General features: G+C 30.5%; 3 protein-coding genes and 1 long non-coding RNA gene across 7 annotated transcripts; 1 reads left to right on the forward strand and 3 right to left on the reverse strand.

Moving 5' to 3' along the window:
• Positions 1 to 2,785: 2,785 nt before the first annotated feature.
• LOC114182319 (hexokinase-1-like) lies at positions 2,786 to 6,891 on the forward strand. The gene is made up of 9 exons (XM_028069172.1): positions 2,786 to 3,057; positions 3,585 to 3,735; positions 3,817 to 3,999; positions 4,342 to 4,416; positions 4,594 to 4,749; positions 4,871 to 4,969; positions 5,044 to 5,174; positions 5,892 to 5,973; positions 6,188 to 6,891. Exons 1-9 carry the CDS (start codon positions 2,786 to 2,788, stop codon positions 6,533 to 6,535), a joined length of 1,497 nt encoding a protein of 498 aa, XP_027924973.1. The 3' UTR covers positions 6,536 to 6,891.
• A 1,561-nt stretch (positions 6,892 to 8,452) lies between these two features.
• On the reverse strand, positions 8,453 to 8,942 carry LOC114181216 (cytochrome c oxidase copper chaperone 1-like). Its single transcript, XM_028067608.1, has one exon. It carries the CDS (start codon positions 8,928 to 8,930, stop codon positions 8,694 to 8,696), a length of 237 nt encoding a protein of 78 aa, XP_027923409.1. The 5' UTR covers positions 8,931 to 8,942; the 3' UTR covers positions 8,453 to 8,693.
• A 2,592-nt stretch (positions 8,943 to 11,534) lies between these two features.
• On the reverse strand, positions 11,535 to 13,988 carry LOC114182696. Of its 3 annotated transcripts, XR_003604168.1 has the most exons (5): positions 13,756 to 13,988; positions 12,432 to 12,624; positions 12,231 to 12,355; positions 12,056 to 12,126; positions 11,535 to 11,735 (listed from the first exon to the last, which is right to left on the reverse strand). It is a non-coding gene; the product is annotated as an uncharacterized LOC114182696 (long non-coding RNA). The 3 variants fall into 3 exon arrangements; XR_003604169.1 differs by lacking the exon at positions 12,231 to 12,355; XR_003604167.1 differs by having other exon boundaries at positions 12,056 to 12,355.
• Positions 13,989 to 17,213: 3,225 nt separating this feature from the next.
• Positions 17,214 to 23,271, reverse strand: LOC114182695 (proteasome subunit alpha type-2-A). 2 transcript variants are annotated; one of them, XM_028069612.1, is made up of 12 exons: positions 23,067 to 23,271; positions 22,794 to 22,852; positions 22,617 to 22,693; positions 22,081 to 22,145; positions 21,316 to 21,362; positions 20,278 to 20,353; positions 20,057 to 20,124; positions 19,291 to 19,360; positions 18,826 to 18,911; positions 18,483 to 18,545; positions 17,697 to 17,762; positions 17,214 to 17,486 (listed from the first exon to the last, which is right to left on the reverse strand). In XM_028069612.1, the coding sequence occupies exons 2-12, from the start codon at positions 22,832 to 22,834 to the stop codon at positions 17,438 to 17,440; spliced, it is 708 nt and encodes a 235-aa protein (XP_027925413.1). In that variant the 5' UTR covers positions 22,835 to 22,852; positions 23,067 to 23,271; the 3' UTR covers positions 17,214 to 17,437. The 2 variants fall into 2 exon arrangements, with proteins under 2 accessions (XP_027925413.1, XP_027925414.1); XM_028069613.1 differs by having other exon boundaries at positions 22,794 to 22,872.
• Positions 23,272 to 23,708: the final 437 nt, after the last annotated feature.

Consider the following 23,708-nt stretch of genomic DNA (forward strand, 5'->3'; position numbering starts at 1 on the left):
TAAAGTAAATTAAATATTTTTTTAATCTGTAAAAATTCTGTTTAGTAGAACTAAATCAATAAAAATCAATTTTAATGGTTGTAAAAGTTAAATCATTTTAAATTCAAAGAAACCATAGAAAAATAAGTAAATTTAAATTTAAATTAAGATAAAAGAGTTACATTACATTTACATGCTTATAAAATTTATTTATCAAAATTTATTTTTTATATATTCTTTTTATAAAAAAAATAAAGCATAATAATTTAAAGAGCAAATACTCGTAGATTTTGATATTTGTTTATGAAAGTTTGTTTGCAGACATTTTTATGATAAAATAATGATTTTATAAATAAAATTAGTTTGTATTTAAGTTAACAGTTATGTTTTAGAAAAATATTAATAAAAGTTCGTTTTTACGAATAAAATTAATCCAGAAAAGTTTTAATTTTTAAAAGCAAAGTGATTACAAAAGTGATTTTTTTAAGATCACGCTGAATATATATATATATATATATATATATATATATATATATATATATATATATATATATTTATTTATTTACAATCTAAAACCGTTAATAGTATAGGTTTTTTTTAAATGTTTCTTTGATATTTTCTTTTATCTTTTTTATATTTTCGTATTCTCATTTATCCTAATCAACTTTTTAGTTTTATAGATAAACTACTCAATATTCATGATAAAATGTTAAAAAATCTTTTATTGTATAATTATATAAATTAATAAAAACATATAACTTTTACAAATTTTTTATATGTTTTACTCTTTATATCTTTTAGTTATTTTTTATTGTGATAATATTAATATCAAAACTTTTAGTTATATATATTTTTATTATCATAAAAAATATAAATATATATGCATGAGAGAGAAATGAATAAAAGTAAAATATTATTACATATAAGATGTATATATTGAGTTATCAGATAGAATTTCAAATATATATATATATATATATATATATATATATATATATATATATATATATATATAATTAAAGTATGAGATAAATTATTCCCCCGAAAGATAAAGAGATTAGAATATAAGATAAATTAAGTTAGAGTGAATTAAGAGATTAGAATAAAAGATAAATCAAATATCACAAAATAAAGGTACTAGATATAAGATAAATTCTTTGAAAAAAAGATAGAGAGAAAAATAGGATATCTCTAACCAACTCATTAAGAAATTAGAATAAAAGATAAATTAAATATGACAACAAAATAAAGATATTAGATATAAGATAAATTATTTGAAAAAAGATAATGAGAAAAATATGATATCTCTAACCAACTAATAGGCTATAAAAGGAAGAAGAAGGCTTAACAAGAACGATACATAAGCACATTAAATCAGTGATTCACTGCACAAGAGAATAGGAAGAGAAGAAGAAGCCGATTAACACTACTAAGGTACGTGTAATATTTTTTTTTTTTCTCTTACTGGTATTATTTTTTAATAAATTTTTATGATGAGTTTAAATTTATGATCTTATTTAGAAATTCATAAATTTATGATCTTAAAAATTTTTATAATGAGACTGGTTGAGTTGAATCACCTGAAAAAAAAAATTATTAGCATTGGTTAAATGTTTTTTATTTTTTCATCTTATGTTATGATCACTGTAGACTTGTGTATGATATATATATATATATATATATATATTTATTTATTTATTTATGTTTTTTTCCTGGCAAATATATAAGATTAAGATGAATTAAATACCTTAATTATTACTTTGATAGGTGATAGTTTTTACGTCATTCACTTAGCAAACTTCAATCAAATTTAAGAATAATAACTCAAAAGCGTTGTGATAGAGATGGAGTATAGTATAGTTTATACAGTGACATCACAAATAATAAATACTTAGATTACAATTACTAATTAAAATATATAACTTATATTACAATTAAAATTATACAATATAAATACATTTAATTCTAAATTTTATATGTTAGTGTACAATAGAAAATTTAAATCGTAAACAATTATATTTTTAATCATTGATAATTTATTCTGAAGAAAACAACTAAAATCCAATTATTAAGATATTACTAGCGATAGATAACTAAAATATTAATATATATATATATATATATATATATATATATATTATAAATTAATAGAAAATAAAAAACGGTTAGTAGAACATTCAACGTGGATCCGTCCTGGGTCTATGTTTCTCTATTATTCTGGGTTTGGTAGATAAACGTTAATGGCTATAATTAGCATTTGATATTAATGGTAATAATACGAACACCGTACTTCCCCTTTTTCATGCGCTACTTTGATTTTTACTACACTTTAATAGTGATATTTTATATTTACTTTTTTAAGAAAATTATCTAACTTTTTTTTTACAACAAATCATAATTAACTATTGTGATTTTGAATTATTTACTAAAACTAACTTTGTTAATGATATTAATGACTATTCCTTATAAAAATCTGATTTTTTAACAAAGGCTCTAATGATTGAGTAATTTCATAGAATGGTATGCAACTTGGTCTCTAATTAATTATTTTTCATGTTGTTGTTGCTGTATGAATTATTAAATTGTGTGGGTAATTTTTATTTTTCTGGGACCATTGATATATTGATTGAAAAAGGAACAAGGAGAAGGAAATAATAAGGCGCATGTATGAATGTAGGAGTTTATTTCTGACATCGAACAAAGCGCACGAGTGAGAAAGAATCTGGGGAGTTTGCAAAAAGCAAAAAGAGGTTGTCTTGTCTCCGATTAGATTCGGCTCCGTCCACGTGACAACTGATTTCATATCATGGGCAAAGTGAAGGTGGGAGTGGCGGTCGTTTGCGCCGCGGCGGTGTGTGCGGCGGCGGCGTTGGTGGTGCGCCGCCGAATGAGGAGCTCCGGAAAGTGGGGTCTCGCGGTGGCCATGGTGAAGGAGTTTGAGAAGCAGTGTGGGACCCCAATTGCGAAGCTGAGACAGGTGGCTGATGCCATGGACGTTGAGATGCACGCGGGTCTTGCTTCTGAAGGTGGCAGCAAGCTCAAGATGTTGATTACCTTCGTCGATAATCTCCCTTCTGGGTTTGTTCTCTTCAATCCCACAACCCCTTTTCTCAGGATTTGACTTTTTCTGCTTTGATTATTACACTCTGCTTTCATGGCTGGTTTTTTTGTTGTTGTTCATGGTGGTGATGGCTTAGTGTGTTCTTGTTTGGTTTTTCATATTGTTTGGATAAACTTCTTCTGATTTAGCACTTGTATGTATGAGAAGAAAATAATGAGGTGACATAAATTAAGGTAAAATTATCTCTCAGACATGCTAAATTAGAGTGCTTTTGTTGCTCTGATAGGATGAAATTCTCCCTAAACATTATATAGGAGAAGAAAATAAGGTAATTTTGTGACATTATAGGAGAAATTGATTCCATTTTTCTTTTTGTGGTGTGTTCTTGGCATTCTAAAGGAAAGATGGTGAAAGAGGGGGTTTGAATGACTGAGCTTTTCTGTGTTTTTTGATGGATGAAAAAGAATTTTGTCATATGAATTTGTAAGTCTTGAAGGTTTCTTCCTTTTCTGATTCATTCTTTACTCTGTTGCATTGTTTACAGAGATGAGAAAGGACTCTTTTATGCGTTAGACCTTGGTGGCACAAACTTCAGAACACTTCGTGTGCAATTAGGTGGGAAAGAGAAAGGTGTTGTGAACCTAGAGTCTGAAGAAGTTTCCATTCCTCCTCATTTGATGACTGGTTCCTCACATGTAAGTCTGTTTGTTAGAAATTCTGTCAGAGTAATGAGCCTAACCACTCTCTCTAATATATTAATTATCATGGGATTGCAGGAACTGTTTGATTTTATCGCTGATAAACTTGCAAAGTTTGTTAGTTCTGAGCCTGAAGAGTTTCACCCTGCCCCTGGTAAACAAAGGGAACTGGGTTTTACCTTCTCTTTTCCAGTGAGACAAACATCAATTTCATCTGGGACTCTAATAAAGTGGACCAAGGGTTTCAATATTGAGGATGCGGTAATTCTCGTTACCTTGATTTTTGTTATATTCAATTCTATCTTCCTTTTATTGGTATTCTTTCTTATTGTATCTCATTTGTTCTGAGCATGACTGTCTGGTGCATAATCCAGATACATGCATGAGTATTCTTCTCTGTCAGCATATACACTACTGCTTTTGCATTATAGTGTTTTAACTTTGGAATTATTATGCTGACCTTTGATGGTTTCCAAATTTATCATACAAACTCTTTTGCAATGAAGAATCCCTTCGAGTTTTCTCTGCACCTCTCTGCTATTCTTTAATTGAGCAGGCTTCTGACAGTTGCTATTGTATTGATTCTGTTTGTGATGTTTGTAGGTTGGAGAAGATGTGGTGGGTGAATTAACCAAAGCCTTCCAAAAAATTGGTCTGGATATGCGTGTTGCAGCTTTAGTAAGTCTCACTTTGCTTTCTCTTTTTAACTCTGGCTTTGAAGAATAATTTTCATTTTCCATATGGCAGAAAATTTAGATTATGTTTTGAAGTTTCACACACACACACACACACTTTAAATTCTGTGTTTACTTGGTTTCTTAAACTGGAGACAAAACCTAACTTGGAAATGTGAAGGTTAATGACACAGTTGGAACAGTAGCTAGAGCAAGATTCAGCAATCCGAATGTCATTGCTGGAGTTATTCTTGGTACTGGGACAAATGCAGCTTATGTAGAGTCTGCACATGCAATTCCAAAATGGCAAGGTCTTCTACCAAAATCAGGAGAGATGGTAAATAGATCATATGACACTTACTTTCTTGTGTGCTACAAACTGTGTTTACTGTGATCTCATGAGGCAGGTAATGATTATCTGTGTATCAAAGCTTGCTGATTATTTATTGATTCTATAGGTTATAAACATGGAGTGGGGTAATTTCCGTTCCTCCCATCTTCCTCTAACACCATATGATGAAGAGCTAGATTCAGAGAGCTTAAACCCTGGAGAACAGGTAATGATTATCTATTTATTATTGGTTTAAATGAGCAATGTGCATTTATAATACTCTTCCAATCTTGTTTGCAGATTTTTGAAAAGATAATTTCTGGTATGTATTTGGGTGACATTGTAAGGAGAGTTTTGTTGAAGATGGCTGAAGAAGCTGAGTTCTTTGGAGATACTGTTCCTCCAAAATTGAAAATTCCTTTCATAATTAGGTATGATAATTTGTCCATTCAAAAGTTCACTAATTTTCTTGAATTAGACTTGCTAAGTTTACATTTGGTCTTAACTTATAAATTCTTGTATTTGTACCTTGCCAACAATGATTCAGAAACTCTGTCTTCATATTGATTGGTTAAATTATTAATTTGGGCAAGCTAAAAGGATGCTCTATTCAGATTTCTTCTCATTGCTAAGTTCACATATCATATATTTAATTTAAAAGCCTGATGAATCCACCTTTTCCTATTTCTATCTCATTTCTCATTATTGGCATTTGCTCATCATTGTTTTTTCCATTTTTAAACTTATAATCAACACACGAATGCTGCAATGTTGAATTGGGTTTCCATGGTGTGTTATGGGAAATGTTTGGTAGCTAGCTGGTAGGGAAAGTGGAAACTGGAGAAAAGGTGAAAATGCAGGGGAAAATTTGAGTAAAATGGCAGGATCAGTTTTTCACCTCTTTAATTTATCATAGTTGAAGTCTAAAGGAACACTATATATCTATCATATATTCTTTATTACTACAATCTTTGAAGAAATATGGGTGATCATAAGAAAACATTTTTATGTTTGAATTGATTATTTACTTGTGTTTCCCTAATTTGATTTGTACACATTCTCATTTGCATGGCACTATTTTCATTCTTACTCTTTTGACTTGTATCAGAGCTTTCTAATTATTTTTTTTGTCTTTTTTTATGTAACAGGACACCTGACATGTCTGCAATGCATCATGATGCATCTTCAGATCTGAATGTGGTCGGAACCAAATTGAAGGATATATTAAAGGTAAGGATGCTTCACAGACAATGTGGAATACAAAAATGCTTCTTTGTTCACACATTTATACCATGTTATGCTAAGGATGCTTGTGGTTTTTCATCATAAACAAATTGATCCACTTTATGTTAAGAATACTTAGCAACTACAAACAAGTTTGTTGGCATTGCTCCTTTCTGAAACAAAGTGATTAGGATTTCTCACTGTTTTCCCTTTCTGTCAGATCAATAACACATCCCTTCAAGTGAGGAAGCTTGTTGTTGAAGTCTGTGATATCGTTGCTACTCGGGGAGCGCGTCTTTCTGCTGCTGGCATCTTTGGCATCCTGAAGAAAATAGGAAGAGACACAGTAAAGGGTGGGGAGAAACAGAAATCAGTGATAGCACTGGATGGAGGATTGTTTGAACACTATGTTGAATTCAGAAGTTCCTTGGAGAGTACACTGAAGGAGTTGTTGGGAGATGAAGCAGCTGATACAGTTGGTGTTGAGCATTCTAATGATGGCTCTGGAATTGGAGCAGCACTCTTGGCAGCTTCTAATTCCCAGTATTTGGGAGTGCAAGACTTTTGAACATGTGGTTTAAGCCAAGGTTAACCACTGTAACACTAGTTTCATTTTTTGGTACGCCTAATAGATCAACGGATTGAAGCTAAAAGGCCTTAGTTACTAGTCCTAGGGAGGTTTCAGCAGAAGGGGGAAGGTATTTGTAGGGTTCTGTGTTCTTGCTGCTTCTTGGATAGTTACTGAGGCATTGTTTTGGTTAGTGTTTGTCTCTCCAACATCAAGGAATAATAGAGAGATATAAACTTTTGAGTTTTCATGTTTTTCCAATGTAACGTTTTCAAACAAAGTAAACCAGGATTAATTTATTGAATTCAAAGCTTTTCGGAGTTATCAATGAAGAGTTGAGTTGGCTCTGTTTATTATGTTTTGGCTGTCATATATGAACTCATCAATTATTTGGAGAGTGGTGATCTCACTGACCAAATTTATACTTAATTCATTCCTTGTGAAGTTTGTTTTTGCATGCGTTGTGTAGCTTATGTTTATGGTTAAGGATTTTGGTAAGTATATCAAGTCTATAAGTAATAAAAAAAAGGTTTTAAATTTAGATACCAAACACTGAAATAAAAGGGTCTACATCCACTTTTTTATCTTTTTCATTTCCAAGTTGGAACTTAGAATTCAGCAAAATCTTCTCTAAACAATTTGCTTTGGCTTTAAAGAAAATCTAACTTAACACTTCCATTAATTGATGGTCAAATATTTGCAAAATCCATGTTCACGCATCCATTTGAAGCCAAGTTTTTAAGAAGACATATATGGTACAACAAATCGTGTATCATCTTCACTCTTTTTTTCTATCTTATCCTTCCTCTGTTTTCTCCTTTTTCACCCTATCTTTGCACTAAAACACTTTTAATTGTTTTAAAAGTTAGGTAATTTTAAATTTGAAGAAACCATATAAAAAATTAAAATCAAATTTAAGATAAACGAATTACATTACAAGCTTATATAATATATTTATCGACTATGTATATTTTTATATATGTCTTTATTTGTATATAAAAAAAAGAAATCCCTGAACATGATTCTGTGTGAAAAATTTAAAGGAATAAACAGGCATGCTTCTCTGTAGCATTAATCTCAATTCACATCCTTTGAATTATGAAGCAAGATCTTGTGGATTTTGGCTTTGTTTGGAAAATTTTGTTTCTAAAGAATTTTAAGAAAAAATATAAAATTAATTTTTATTAGATAAAATTAGTTTATATAGAAATTAAAAAGATTAATGCAGAAACTAATTTTAATTTATAAATAAATTAACCTTTTAAAGCAATTATAAGTATTATGATGAAATACTAGATAAATATAAAGAAAAAATTATAGATGTACATGTATTGTTGACCAGTATAATTCTTCCGAAACAAATATGATTAAACAATAAATGTAGCCCCAATACTATCCAACACCTCCACTTTATTATTATTTTTAGTGACTAAAAAAGAATAAATAAACAAAAAACTAAAAATAAAATAAATAAAGGCAGTTTAGTAATTGTTGTTGGGATTGTTTTTTATAAAATGAGCGGTCTTTTTATCCCCACTCAACTCTTCCACATATACACGTGATGAGTAAAGAAAACCTCAAACTGCTATGAGGTTGTTGTTTGTTTATACCTTAATGCATTAACTAAGACCAATTGAACCAGTTGCCAAAACCACAGATTTATTATTATTCAACCTATATGACTAATCCAATAGACTTGTAATGAGCTATGTGCAAAGATATATGCATCGAAATGCTACACTGGTCCAGCAAAAACATTTGGTTCAAGGTTCAGAACAAAAACATTTAAACCTTGTTCTTATAACCACACTGGTACCAAATGATGGAGAGATCAACCAGAAACAATTACAATTCCTTCACCTTTAGATTTCTAAACTTGGTAGTTTCTAAACCAAACACAGCATGGAAGTGACAATATAACAAATTGTAATTTTATTTAAGTATTTCAGTCTCAAAAAAAACTAACATGGTAGAACCCGCAGATTCAAAAAGCTAGAAGGTAAAACTATGAATTGCATGTAGCAATCAGTTTCTCAGTTTTATTCAAAGTTTAAAATGTCAATCTGAAAATTGTAACCCAAAATCTGTGTCAATTTCATAAAATCAAATGAGGTCATCGTCTACTAGTATCTTTTTCTCCTATAACTCACTATCGACCTCAAACATTGAAGCCCTCAGCACGGAGGCACAGTCGATGAGCCTCAATCCATTTTGCACAAGCCGCTTCACCGTGCTCTACTATGCACTCATCTCGCAACCTTTTAGTGTCCGGGCAGGCACAGCAAATTTTCTTCTTTGGCTTGGTCTCTGCACCGGTTGCCGCAGTCACCGTACCATTTTTCTGTGACCCTGTGGCCAAGGCAGAGGAAGCACTTTGCAGTTGTACACCACTCATTGTCTTGTACACTCTAAAGAACAAAATAACGATAATGAAATAACGTGTAACTCAGATAAAGGTCGAGCAAGAGTGGAGAGGTTGAGAATACATTAAATAGCCGTGCAACTATAAACAATGCTGAAAACTTTGGACAAACAATGTTACCACCCTCACCGGCGAAACATACATTCAACAGGTTCAGTAATGATACAGAATAACTAAAAGTATATTGAATCAGCACTGAATATCCTTGTAAGTAAAATAATTTTGCAAACTTCAATCAAATTGTTTGTGACACTACACACTAAGCAACAGAGACACAACATGTATTTGAACAAAAATACCAAAGAAAGGGATTAAATCATTGGTCTTTTCAAGATAGACATTTATAAAAGATTCTTAGCAAACCATGAGTTTATATCCATGGCATTTGACTTCTTGCAAACTAATAAAAATGGTGAGTTATGACAACTTCTAAAAGCCCCATTATTATAGCATATGAATTTAGATTAAACAAACTAAGTTCTGATTAGTTTTTACTTCAATTCTCCTTATCATAAAACTCAGTGCCTAGTTGAGAACCTCTCCCAGCTTAAATCGCCGTAAATATAGACAGTGATCCAACTTATAACTTGGTCACAGCAATTTCGTTCTCCCAAATACAGCAATAACAGAATTTCCCTAAACCCTAAACCCAACAAATAACAACACCACCCACAGTGCGCATAAAAGCTCCGAATGCAAGAAATTGATTTAACCTTGATGACTTAAACTCCAAGCTAAATAAAATTAAGACAAAAAACAGTACCACCGAAACAAATGCTTTTTCATCACAGCCAAGGTTTTAAAAAATGTCCCCCAGTGCGGTTTCAGCCACAACATTAGGGTTTTTCAGGTACTTGCAACCACAATCGTAGCAGCATTAGTCCCATTTGTCTGCAAAATCCCGCAGTATCAAGGATATGAATTCGTTACTGCAATTCAAAACCCTGATCCCAACTACGTAACTAATACTGATATTTTGAATTTATTATGTTAAGAAATTTTTCTCCAATGCTGAGAGAGAAATCTAAAGGAAAGTGGAGTCGCTAGTACAATGTTTTGCCCACAACGGTTGAACAAAGTTTCCCCCTCTTTAAGAAGCATAAATAAGCATACGAACACTGTGAGCACCAAAATCCAAAAGAATAAATTAACAGAAAGCTGGAAAGAGAGAGTACCAGGGAACCTTGATTCGAGGCCTTTGAAGAAGAAGTTGAATAAAACAAAATTTAAAATTAAAATAAAATAAAAGTTGCATGTAAAAATTGAGCATAAAATATCAAATAATAACCAATTTCTGAATACAAATAGGCACATAAACCACAAATAATGCAACTTGTGATGAAGAAGCTGAGAAAGTATCAATTAATTTACAATTTCGCCCTAAAGATGAAAGCAACCATAAAAAAAACGAAAAAATCTATAAACCTGTACGCGACAATAGAACGGTAGGGATTCGTTGATAAAGGCTGCAACGTCTGTTGTTGTCTTCTTCGGGACGGCGGCGGCGGCGGCGTGGCGGAGGCTAGGCGCAGGACGGAGAAGAAAGAAAGGGGCGTTTTCTATTTTAAGTTCCGCTAACTTAAATAAAACACGCATACAGACCTGACGATACTTTTGAAAACATTTTATTAATATTATATTATTTTTTAAATGATTATTTTTTAATTTTAATAATTTTTTTAATTAAAAAATTGGTTACAAATAAATAAAAACTATTTAATAAAATTATAAAATTATTTATATTTAATTTTATAATTAATATTATTATTATGTTATTATTTTTATTATCATGAAAGAAAAGTAAACACATGCACATAATATATGCCATAATATGTATAATGAGATTGTTGTATACAATAAATTTCTCCATTTGGTGGCGATGATTCTTTTCCAAAATAATATTTAAATCTAATTATTTTCTCGGGGATACAAGATAAATAGTAGAATTATGACTACGCTTATTATTTTCAGTCTAACAATAATGTTTTGAATCGTTTTAAAATAATTAATAATTCTTTAAATTAATTATTAAACTTCACAACGAAAGGATAATGGAACACTTCAACTCTTATGAACTTTTATCTTCATCTTCTAAGAATACACATTATAGTCCAAAATATAAAGTTTCATAATTTGCAAACACAGAAAGAGATATTATTTTTAAACAAAGACACTAGAAAAATTCATTAAGAATAGACTTTACTTAATAGTATAAATAAATAGGAAACATAAATATATCTTCTAAGAGTTTATATATTTTAACTGGTCGTTATTTTTGTAAATATTATTAAATAATACCATACATTACTAACACTTTTGGAAAATTCAATAATAGAGAAATATATTTAAAAGCCATAAATACAATAAAATATATTATCATCATTTAGACAATTCAAAAATATGAAAATACTAGTGTGGACCTCCTTCAAACAACAAAGTCTCTCTCTATATACTGGTGTGACTATTTCTAAGAGAGAAAAGAGAAAAATGAAAAGTCATTCATATATTCTAATCACCTATCGAGATACAGAAAAGAGCTTCAATGTAAACACCGGAAACAGAAAAACAGAAGAGATATAGTCTCTATATATACTATCTTATGTACTATCTGTATCAACAAGTATCTTACAAATTCACTATTGTCATCAAAAAGTCGGTTTTGATCTACAAATTAAACTAAACTTTGAAGCAAACAACAACTTCAAGAACACTACATTTCTTCATTGCACACTATTCTACCTCAGCCAAATAGTCATCAATTTCAGCTGGTGCCAATACCTGCACCATATAAACACACTATTATTAAGTTAACCAGTCAAATAATACAAGTATACAAGGATGATTTTGAAGTCTGAGGTCCAGATAGGTTGAGATGCAGATAACTTGGATTGGAACCTCGTTTTTGTGATGCAATTTTTCATGTACTTTGAAGTACTCGTAGTTTATTAATTGAGACAGAACAAACCAAAATCCCAAAAATCAAGTCAATTATACTGATTACAGTAACACGAGGAAGCAAGGTTCACATCAAGCAACAAAGATACATATTCAATTAATTAGTAAACAAAATTCCAATTTAGAAGAAGAGAAACAATAACCTAATGCTCTTCTCCTTTTTGTTTTCCTTCTCTTGCTCCTCCTCTTTGTCGCTTCTATTCTTCTTCCTCATCTAAAAAGTATAAACATACAACTTAATATAAATTTTAAAAACTTGTACGTCAGTGGCATTAAACAAAAATTTGTACGTCAGTGGCATTAAACAAAAATTTGTACGTCAGTGGCATGAAATTCTCTCCTTGTACCCTTAACCCAAGAATTAACCCCATATCTTCAACAACAAATTTGATGGAATTATGGAATTGTTGTTAATGTTAAATGAGCGAGAGTCTTTATCCCACCTACAAAATATTAGAAAAAAAAGTTAGAAATTAACACCTTCAAATCAATTATAACTTATTGATATAATAAAATTACCTTTGCACCAACATCCCCAGTATAGTGCTGCTTGTCTGATAGGAGCTGCTGTTATCTAATTTTAACAACCACCCGAATGGGGTTGCTTTTATTCTCTCTACAACATCATTTGACAATTTATCATGTAATTCAACTAGATGCTTCAGACTTGTTGTAGATCTGTAACGTGGTTTGACAGTTTTTTGGGCCATGTCTGTGTCAATATTTATTATTCAGAGACAACTTTCAATAAGAAACCAATAAGACAACTTTCATGTGTAGGGGATGAGAAGCTCATAAATCAATTTTTTTGCTGTGCAGCCGATAAACAGGTATCTCAAAAACAGAACAAACAAATTATAAATACATGCATTGTAAATAAAAGGTTCATATACTATATAGAATATCTCAACTCGAAAACGATACATAATGCAAAATGCCAACCAAACAAAGTAAGGAAATTGTGTTGAGGAGATTAAAATTTCATTCCCCATTCAGAACAGGAAGCAGTTTTCTGTTCTGAAGATCAGTTTACACTTAGTCTCTTGTTTTCTGTTTTATTAGTTCACATCGAGTTTTATTCTAAATGAAATTTTATTGTCCTGTTCAAACGTGTCATTGATTAGATTCAGAAAATTTTACCATAAGTTACCCTGGTTTGCATATTGTAGGCTGCTAAAGTTGAAAATCATAATTCTAATTCTGTCCTGGTAGCGGTCAAGGGACCTAATGTTGCTTAAAAGAAAAATAAGTGCCTAATGGAAAAGACTATGGTGGCACTACTGCATATGAAGCTTCAGTAAAGTAAGATTAAGCAGCTTCATTTTGCATGCAATCTCTGTTCATTTTGTATTTATCATGTCTAATGCTAGGGTATGCATCATTTAATACCATTTCCATGGCTACACTCATTGATTTAAGAGATATTGCGGAACTTCAACCCAATCAAACTAAAACAATACATTAATTTTTCTTCTCATTATAAACTAAACTAAACAAATGACAGTGATTATAAATACTAATTCTAAATTGATTATATCCATAATTAGACAAACTTAATTTTTCTAACCATTAAGCCGTATACCTTTTATAGCAGGGACAATGTCAGTTGAGGGATTGAACCATAAATTTGAAATTATAATAAATTGATGATCGGCATATCAGTGAACTAAAACAGGAGTTAAATTAAAACCAGAAAAATAGAAAAAATGTACTTAGAGGGATAATTTGTAGGTCATTCCAAAGCCAAACAAACATTAACCAGTGTTTGTGCTTCAACATCCTGCTATTTGAATGTAATTTTTTGCAAAAAATAAACAAAGAAACGAGATCGTGAGAACCAAACCGATAATGAGACTGCGAGAGTGAGCAAGAACTGAGAGCGGCGATAGAACGTGAGAGCGAGAGCAACCTAAGAATGTAAGAACAGCAGAGTAGGAGTACAAGCAAGAGCGGAATAACGCAGCAGCGGGACAGCGACAGCACGAGAACAACGCCAATAAGAGCAGACATGGAAACGACAGCGCCAAAACAGAGTAAGTGTGGAAATGGAAACCACAGCGCCATAACAGCGCGAAAGCAGAAGAGCACAAGCATGGAATAAAGAATAATTTTGAAATTAACAGGAATGATAGGAAAGTTGGAAAAAATGACCAGCAAAATTTTAAATAATTATGTTAACTTTTATGAAAATATAAATTAATAAAAAAATTCAAAAAAAAAATATAAACCTGTTGTAAATTTAAATTTTGTAAGAAAAATGATAAAATAAATAAATTTCTAATAATTTTTGCATGAAGTTCCTAAAAACAAGAAATAAAAAGAAAAAATCAGCAAGAAATTTGAGCAAGTCAAGTAGTTTTCTGTCAACTTTTAAAAAGTATTTAATATTTTTTTACTAATTTAAATTGGTAAGAAAATTTACAAAAAATATAAAGGTTTTATGTGAAATTTTCTAGAAATTTAAATCAGCATGAAATTTCTGTGAAAGAAATCATATAATAAGTAAACTCATAATATTTTTTTGCATGAAATCTATGTGAATATTTCTCTTAAAAATTCTTGCAAGTAATTGATAAATTTGTAGTAATGTTGATAGTTTTAAGAAAAAAATAGTAAACACTTAAGCTTAGAACATTTTATATTATTATTTAATCATATACAATATTAACAATAGGTTTTAACTGATTAGTAGTTTAAAATTCTTTAAATTAATTGATAATGAAAAACTTCATCTCCAAGACGCCTTTAATTTTTACCTTCTAAGAATACAGTCAGAAATATAAAGTTGCATAATTTGCGTATCATTTCATTTGATAACGTTGACGACTTGAGAACAAGATTTATCTCAAGGCATAGACAACTTCAGTCCAATTGAAACAACCTAAAATTATTCAGGTTGTCTAAAAAAATAAAGATGAGACAACAAAGTTATTTCCAGATGGCTAAAAGACAAAAACTCCAAACGCCATTCTCAAATAAAGACACGACAATTGTTTTGTTTATGTTGTTACCAAGTTCTCTGTCCATGTCCTCTCTCATTAAAAACCACCTCTTCTCCTTGAACAGCCAAGGATTAACCCTATATCTTCACCAACAAATTTATAGAGTTGTTGATAAAGTTAAATGAGCGATAATCTTTATCCACCTAAAAACATAGAAAAAATATAAGGTTAAAAATTAACAACTCCAAGTCAATTATAAGTTATTGAAATAATAAATTATCTCTAAATTAACATTCATAGAATCTATTATATATATTTATATTATTTTAATTAACAAAATTAATTATTTTAGTTTTTAATATAAAAATAATGAAACCAATATATATTAATTATTATTTAATCATTAAGATTCTCTCAAGTTTAATTCTAATAATTTTTACCATGTATTAAATTTTGCTACCCAAAGAGATAGAGGAAGAATATGAGAATTAGGTATTTACTTTGCATTAAGTATTTGATTCATACAATTCTCTTATCGTGTAAACATATTCTTTATTAAGCACAACTAATATATTTACAGTTGTGTGTTTATCTTATAAAAATAATTGTTTTAATATTAAAAACTTTGTAATTAAATTAATTAAACTATTGCTATAATTGAATATCATTTTATATAAATTCAATATATATTTATAATATATAACACTCAAATCTAATTGCAAAAAAAAAATATTCCTTTAAATATACTAATAATAATATTATTTTTTTTATTCAAACTTTAAAAAAAAATGCGAGTCTAAGACTAGTAAAAAACAATTTTGAAATTTTTATAGAAGTAACAGGAATGATAGGAAAGTTGGAAAAAATTACCAGCAAAATTTTAAATAATTATGTTAACTTTCCTGAAAATATAAATTTATAAAGTTTCAAAAGAAATATAAATTTGCTGTTAATTTAAATTTTGTAAGAAAAAAATAAAAAAAATAAATTTGTAATAATTTTTGCATAAAGTTCCTAAAAAAAGAAATAAAAAGTCAAAATTAGCAGAAAATTCGAGTTACTCAAGTAGTTTTCTGTCAACTTTTAAAAAATATTTAATACTTTTTTAATAATTTAAATTTGTAAGAAAATTTACAAAAAGTATAAAGGTTTTATGTGAAATTTTCTAGAGATTTAAATCAACAAGAATAGAAATCATATAATAAGTAAATTCATAATAATTTTTGAATGAAATCTCTGAAAATTTCTCCTAAAAGTAATTGATAAATTTTTAGTAGTGTTAATAGTTATATTGAAAAAAAATACTAAACACTTATAACTTAGAACATTTTACATTATTATTTAATCATAGACCATAACTAACATTTTTCATCTTAAAACCAAATTAACAATATTTTCCATCTTTAAATTGATTATTAAACTTCACAAGGAAAGGATAATGGAAGACTTCATCTCCTCAGAAGCCGTTAACTTTATAAGGATTAAATATGTTGTTAGTCCCTTAATTTTCAGTGAATTTTGGAATTAGTCCATTTTGAAACTTTGAACCAATTTAGTCCTTCATTTTTTGAAATACGTGGATTTAGTCCTTTTAATCAAATTTTATTAAGTTTATTTGACATTTCAAGCGTGTTTCACAATAGTATTTGACTTAAAATTAAAGCAAAAATGTGTCAAACAGTATAAACAACTCAAATACAATCTTAAAATGCGTATGAAACATCAAATAAACCTAACAAAATTTAATTAAAATGACTAAATTCACGTATTCCGAAAGATGAAGGACTAAATTGGTCCAAAGTTTCAAAATGGACTAATTCCAAAATTCACTGAAAGTTAAGGGACCAAAAACATATTTAACCCACTTTATAAAGTTGCATAATTTGCATACACACAAAGCCAGATATTCTTTGTAAACAAATGATATCCCAGAAAAATTCAATGCCATTAAGCTTACTTAGTATAAACAAATATGAAACATTATATATTTTCTAGGAGTTTATATATTTTAACTGGTTGCTATTTTTGTATATATTATTAAATAATACCATATATTACCAACGCTTTTGAAAAATTAAATAATAGAGAAATATATTTAAAAACCATAAATATAATAAAATGTACTAAGAATTTATTGTCAATGCAATAACGATTTTAATATCATCACTTAGACGGTTCAAAATTTGAAAATACTGGTCTGGACCTCCTTCAAACAACAAAGTTATAATGATAAAATGTCTACTTCTGCAGTAGTAAATGAATAAGATCTCATTGGAAAGGAATTTGATGCCAGTGCAATTGTATTGCATTAACTTAACTGGCAATATGTATAAAATGATAGAGATGTGGATCAATAAGATTCTCAAAGGAAAAAAATAATAAATTAGGAAACTTCATTAAAACAAAACATTAGTTTGATAACGTTGATGACTTAGGAAAAGGTTTATCTCAAGGCTTCCTGGTCACAACTACAGTATCTCGCAAATTCACTATTGTCATCACAAATTCAGTTTTAAGCTACAAAAAAAAATCAGCTTTGAAGCAAACAACAAGTTCAAGAACACGGCATTTCTTCATTGCACACTATTCTACTTCAGCCAAGTAGTCATCAATTTCAGCTGGTGTCAATACCCTGCACCATAAACACACTATTATTAAGTTAACCAGTTAAATAATACAAGTATACAAAGATGATTTTGAAGTCTGAGGTCCAGATAGGTTGAGATGCAGATAACTTGGATTGGAACCCTCGTTTTTGTGATGCAATTGTACTGATTACAGTAACAAGAGGAAGCAAGGTTCATATAATATAATATGGAAGGTGAAAAGCAAACTAACACACCTGAACTTTTTATCAGCACCAATTATGCCAATTTCAATGTTTTTCCCTGAGATCTGTCCCTCAAACCTGGAAAACACCCACCAAAGAAAGTAGAAGAGAAAAATTGAAAATGTGTTAGGTTCTTCGTTAAGAAATAAAGAACACAAACCAAACAACTTCCACACACAAAGGTACTTCTTCCTTTCACACAGGCTCCATTTTCAAAAACTACCCTAACTCCTCCCTGAAGGTAACACTACAAGACTATCTCAGAAAGCTCTCTCCCCCAAAAAAACTAACTACACAACTACCTTTTAGCTTTTTAATCGCCTTCCATAATACACATTCCACTTCCTCTCATTATTCCCTGCCTATCGGAACGTTTGAAAAGACTAAACAAAGATCACATGTTTCAAATATAGAAGCATATGGCAATAAAAACAATAAAACGAAAACTATCAGTTTTTAATGCAATAAACTTGGTTGATAACTTGCAAGAATAAAAATAGACGATATTATGATGATTTGGAGGGATGTGCTGTAGGTAATTGTCAAGTCAAGTCAAGACCAATTAGCCAATCTTAGATGGATTTTCCTCCTCCAAACTATAATTATGAGACACACTGTTATGCACTGCTACTTGTTGTAGGAGAAAAGAATAACACTTGACCAAAAAGAGATGAAAATTATTCAAAAATGTAGAATACCTATTGCACCTCCTAATCAACAGTAATAGTCAAACATGTCATTTTCACTGTGGTTTTCTAACTATTTAGTGCATAAACTTGAAATAGTATGTTCTCCTACCCTTCCTTCAGAGTCAATATTGCTGTGTGGACTGCATCATCAAGCTCCATATCATCTGTGTACCTATAAGTGGACAATCAAGTCAGCCATAGAAATGATATATAAATAATTTCTCAAGAGAGCATTCCCAAAAAGACTTCAGCTACTATGTTTAGAAGTCCTTTTAAGATGTCAGTAGCTACCATCTGAGCCAATTAGGCATATTTAAAGGATTTCTAAGTTCTCATTATGTGACTTGAGTATCTCTACAGATATTAATCATTATGCAATCTACAAACAAATATAGATGCATTCCACACATTTTTTTGCTTTCAGTATTGCTATTGATGAAAAGCTTACCTACCTCTTCTCAAGAAACGTTTTTGCATTAGATACATTTTTCCCCATTGCAGAAGCTTTCCAAGAAAAATATGAACCTGACGGATCCACCTAGACAAAAAAATTACATCAAATCACAACCTTAAATTACTATTTCCTTAAAATTCACAGTAATTTTGAACGAGTCCAGATGTGTGTGTATCAATATAGACAACCAGTGCTCTGAAATATTTGAAATTGAGCACATCTAATCAGAGAGCAATTTTCAATTATTTGAAGAAAAACTATTTCGGGTGTAGTAAAGAATTTGTGCAATTGAATACAAAGTTTCCATAGACCAAATATCTTCAGAGAACCTAAGGAGCACTTGTTCATTTCACCAACGAGTGAGGTTCTGAAGTCTAGACTTGCTAAATGCAAGCGATGGTCATTTACGTGATATAAATGTAAATACGTAAAGAGTTACATCAGAAAAAGAATATCAACAGACCTGGTATAATTGTGGTCCATTATCATCAAACCCAGCAACTAGCAGCGACACTCCAAAAGGTCTAACACCACTATCAGAATCAAAACAGAAATGTCAGAATTAAAAGCATGATAAAGGGTAAAAATCTAAGTAAATGTAGTTGGGTGCATACAGAGAGACAATCAGAGGATCAAACTAAGTTTTGTGCATTTAGTCAGCTGCTTATCAACGATTCCTCCACTACAAAAATATGCCTAATTTTTACATAAAAATTTTAAATGGATCACAATGTACCAATTTATCTAACATATGCCTCCAGAGGAAAATAAAACAAAGCTCTGTAAGTATTGATCCATGCTGGTTGTTTTAGTAAAGATAAAGCTGTTTTAGGCATTTACACTTGGACTTATTCCAAGCTTCCAATTTGCAAAGAGTAAAGTTATAAATTATAATTATGCTCCTGGCTTCCAGAAGCTAATAACAATTGAGATTTGGCATATCAGTTCTTCCACAATTAATTACAACAATTAATGCCCCACAACACTGGAATTGAGAATTCTGAAAATTTGAGTTTACTGTAAAATTATCATCTTAAAGTTAATGAGAGAATCCATAGCTAATAAATGCTGCCGAGGGAGAAGGAAGAAAAAACAAAAAATCAGAGCTAAACTTATATTTAAGATATTGAATTGTAAATGATTTATGTATATGCATAAAATAAACTTATATACTGAGTTGACAAGGTAAATTTCAGTGGTAAGAGTACAGTTTACAAGGAAATAATTACCCAGACTGAGTAAACTCCTGCATTACGGCAGCAACTTCCCTGACAAGTTGAGTCACAGGAATTGGTTCCTGCAAAATTTGATGATATTATCAAATACAACACACAATTCACAGATGACCCAGCACCCTATAACTGAACTATATTTTAACTAAGTATATGCAGAACCAGAACTCGATACTAAGAAAGAAAAATGTGTCGGAATAGAATTTTGTATATCATACTTTATATAATCGGTGATACTGCTCAGCCTGTTTCCTGCTTTTTCGAACCAAAACTCGAAAATCAGGACCCATGCCACTGAACAAAGACAAAATATAGATCAAATAAATAAAATATTTGTAATAAAAGTCAAGAACAAATAATTATTTACTAAAGTTTAACAGAAATGGAAAAAGGTACAATAAGCATGCTTATGAAGCTTCAAACACAAATTAAACATCATAAAATTAATTATTTCAACAGTATTCTCTTAGAAGAGGCAAAAAGTGCACAGAAAGTCAATTTTTATGTTTTCTATATTTCATTTTAAAATGTCCCCAAATATATTTAAAAATTCAACATTCAATAAACACCTAGTGTCCTCCCTGAAAAAAAGGTTAATAGTCAAAAGTCTTGCAGATTAAATCCAGTAAAACTCTTTTAATTAGAGAATCTAATGAAAAGCTACAGTAGTCCACCATAATTTATTTACATATAAAACAATATGGATTAACAGTATGCTACATCCAACTATGTTTCACGTATACTTCTGACTGTTAAAACTAGTATTACAAGTAATAGTTAGCTGCTTACCACCAACAACTTTTTTCTTGATTTCACATCTAGTAAGTCCTTAATCAGTTTAAATGTGCCTTATTCAATTTCTATTTCATACATACTTCAGAAAAACATTTCACCAAAATAGTTATGTCATGTCCCTATTGCCTCCCACATTATGTGTAGGTAAACTAAGTAGCACCTCATGATTAACAAAACATTCAAAGCTAATGTGTTACATGATTATGTTTGTTAGATTAGAATAGCTATTAAATATAGGTAGATGTATCGGAAAACTGTCATGTTGTACAAATGAGATGTTTACTTATTAGCATTAATTACCTAGATATAGCCTTTTCTTGTACCTTTTGGTGTCTATTAAGCCCTTTTTGTCATATTTTTAGCATATTTAAACATGTAACCACCATTAATATACAATAAATTATTGATTTTACAAAATATATTTAACTTCAAACTGCTTAAATATGTGCAAAGAAACAAACCTATATACGACACCAATATTTGGTGTTAATAACTGAATTTTCTGGACCTGCAATTAAGTACAACAGATTGTAAATACACATAATACATCATGAATTAAGTAACTTCCCTTTTTTTAATTTATATTGACACATTGCTAGCAAAAACTACATAACAGATTCATTTATCAATAGCCAAACTTTGAAACGTCCTTGACTATGATATAGCAAGAACACCATTCCACTAAGCAAATATTTTTCAAAGAAAAGTAAAACAACCGTGCTATATATTATACTTAGAGTACCGAGAGGATAAGGAACTGACAGTGTTAAGAGAATATGGGTGCGTTAACACACTCAAAGCATAAAGAGAGGAAGCAACAATTCATCTCTTTTCTGTTGAACTACAGACGCTTGCAGGTTAGCAACTGCAGACCAAACACACTAAATTGCTCTGCATGAAGCAGTCATGTTATTGTTGAAAGCATATTATTAATCATCGTAAATATGAAAGAAATATTGCAAACAGAGAGCACAAACAAGTATTTAGAGATCTGTGGGGGGCGGGGGGAAGTGGAGGGCGTCAGTGTTTCAAGGGTGAACTATAAAGCAATGTAGCTATATTTGGATATGAATCACTGAAGGTGTTAAACCCATGTGTAAAAGTAAAACACACAACAGAGACACCCAGAAGGATTTTAAATCGTTGGATATTTACATAGGACAATTTTATAACAAATTTCCATGAATAATGAACAAAAATGGATCCAACAATGGAAATAAACTCACTGATGCTTCGTCAACCAAAATAGATGGCAATTTCTTCTCGGTAGCAATGACAACTCCATTTGCAGCTGCAACAATCAAATATCAGATTCCCATTTACACCTAGCAAAATATACCGCTTATATTACAGGATCCAAGCCATCTACAAGACAACAGAAGAAAGAACACACGGAATACGAGAGTAAATACCACAAACAATAGCAGACATAGATTTTAGCAACCAAAATGGACTCGCAAAATGTAAAATAAGTTTACTCCAAATTAAAAGAAATAAAAAAATGAAATATCGAACACTAGATTCCTCTAAAGCCTACCAGGCCCAAAAAATTAGACATTTCAGAGAGCAGTGTTCTCAAAAAACTGAAACTAAATTCCCCCATTATGTCAAAGCCCTTTTACACAAGTGTAAGCCTTTATTTGCTTCCCCACCCCTTATAACACAAGTGAAAGCTGCTCCAAAAAAATAATCAATTTCAAATTGAAAAGCTAAAGTGAGGGCCACAAACAGATCCACTACAGATACAGAGATAACAAATCACCTTTAATTCCCAAAGACGTTTGCCCAGATCCAACAGCCGTCAAAGCATGCTCAATCTGAACAAGTTTTCCAGAAGGGCTGTTTCACAACACAACAGAATCATTAGAAACACACATCATAAAATTCTCTTTATAACCAAAACATAATTTAAATTAGAAGATATCAACAATCGACATGCCTAAATGTGGTGAGTGAAAACGAATATTGACTATCCCCCATGATAAACCGCGCGAGAATCTGCACTAACAACCTCACTCCTAAGTTACAATCACAAAGCAAATAATTAATTATATTAACTTGTTACTGAAAATTGAAAATCACAAACAGTTGAATAGTGGCTTTTCATACCAGCCCTCGTAGAAAAGATAAAACAATAATGGTCACTGTGAAGAGCAAGGAAAGGAATAAATGTGAAAGTAACGATAAAAAAATAAAATCTATAAACCCGTACGCGACAATAGGACGGGAGGGCTTCGTTGATCAAGGCGGCAACGTCGCTGCGTCTTCTTCGCGACGGCGACGGCGGCGTGGCGGAGACTAAGCGGTGGATAGAGAAAAGAGAAAGGAAGGGAAATGAGCGAGAAAACAGTGGAAATTTTGTGTAAGGTGAACAAACAGAGAGAGTAAGAGAAACAGGTCTCAAAATTGTGAGACAGAAAGAGAGAGAAGGAGTAGGGAGCAAGTCTCAAAATTGGGCCTTCTAATTCAATCTTTATTTGGGCTTGTTTCTGTCTATCAGTTCTTACTACTAATTACTTCGAGCACCCATCAATTTCTGCTTACACCTTCTCACTTTTAGAATTCACAAACTTTACATAAAACTAATGATATATTACCGATAGTTTTGAAATTTGAGTTAAATTTAATTTTGATATTTGAGTTAATGTTAGATAAATTTGAGTTAAATTTAGATAAAAACTTTAAAATAATAGATCTTGAAAGTCTTGTTTTTTTATACATTTGTTTTTTCATTTTTACTTAATCTTAGCCTTAAACTCATACTCCTAACACTACTAAATTTATTTATATAAATGATCTAATATCATGTTTCTTGAAGAGTTTATATTTAACTTAATTTCACATTAAAATGAGA

This window comes from Vigna unguiculata, chromosome 4 (genome assembly GCF_004118075.2).
Source record: "Vigna unguiculata cultivar IT97K-499-35 chromosome 4, ASM411807v1, whole genome shotgun sequence".
Taxonomy (NCBI): Eukaryota; Viridiplantae; Streptophyta; class Magnoliopsida; order Fabales; family Fabaceae; genus Vigna; species Vigna unguiculata.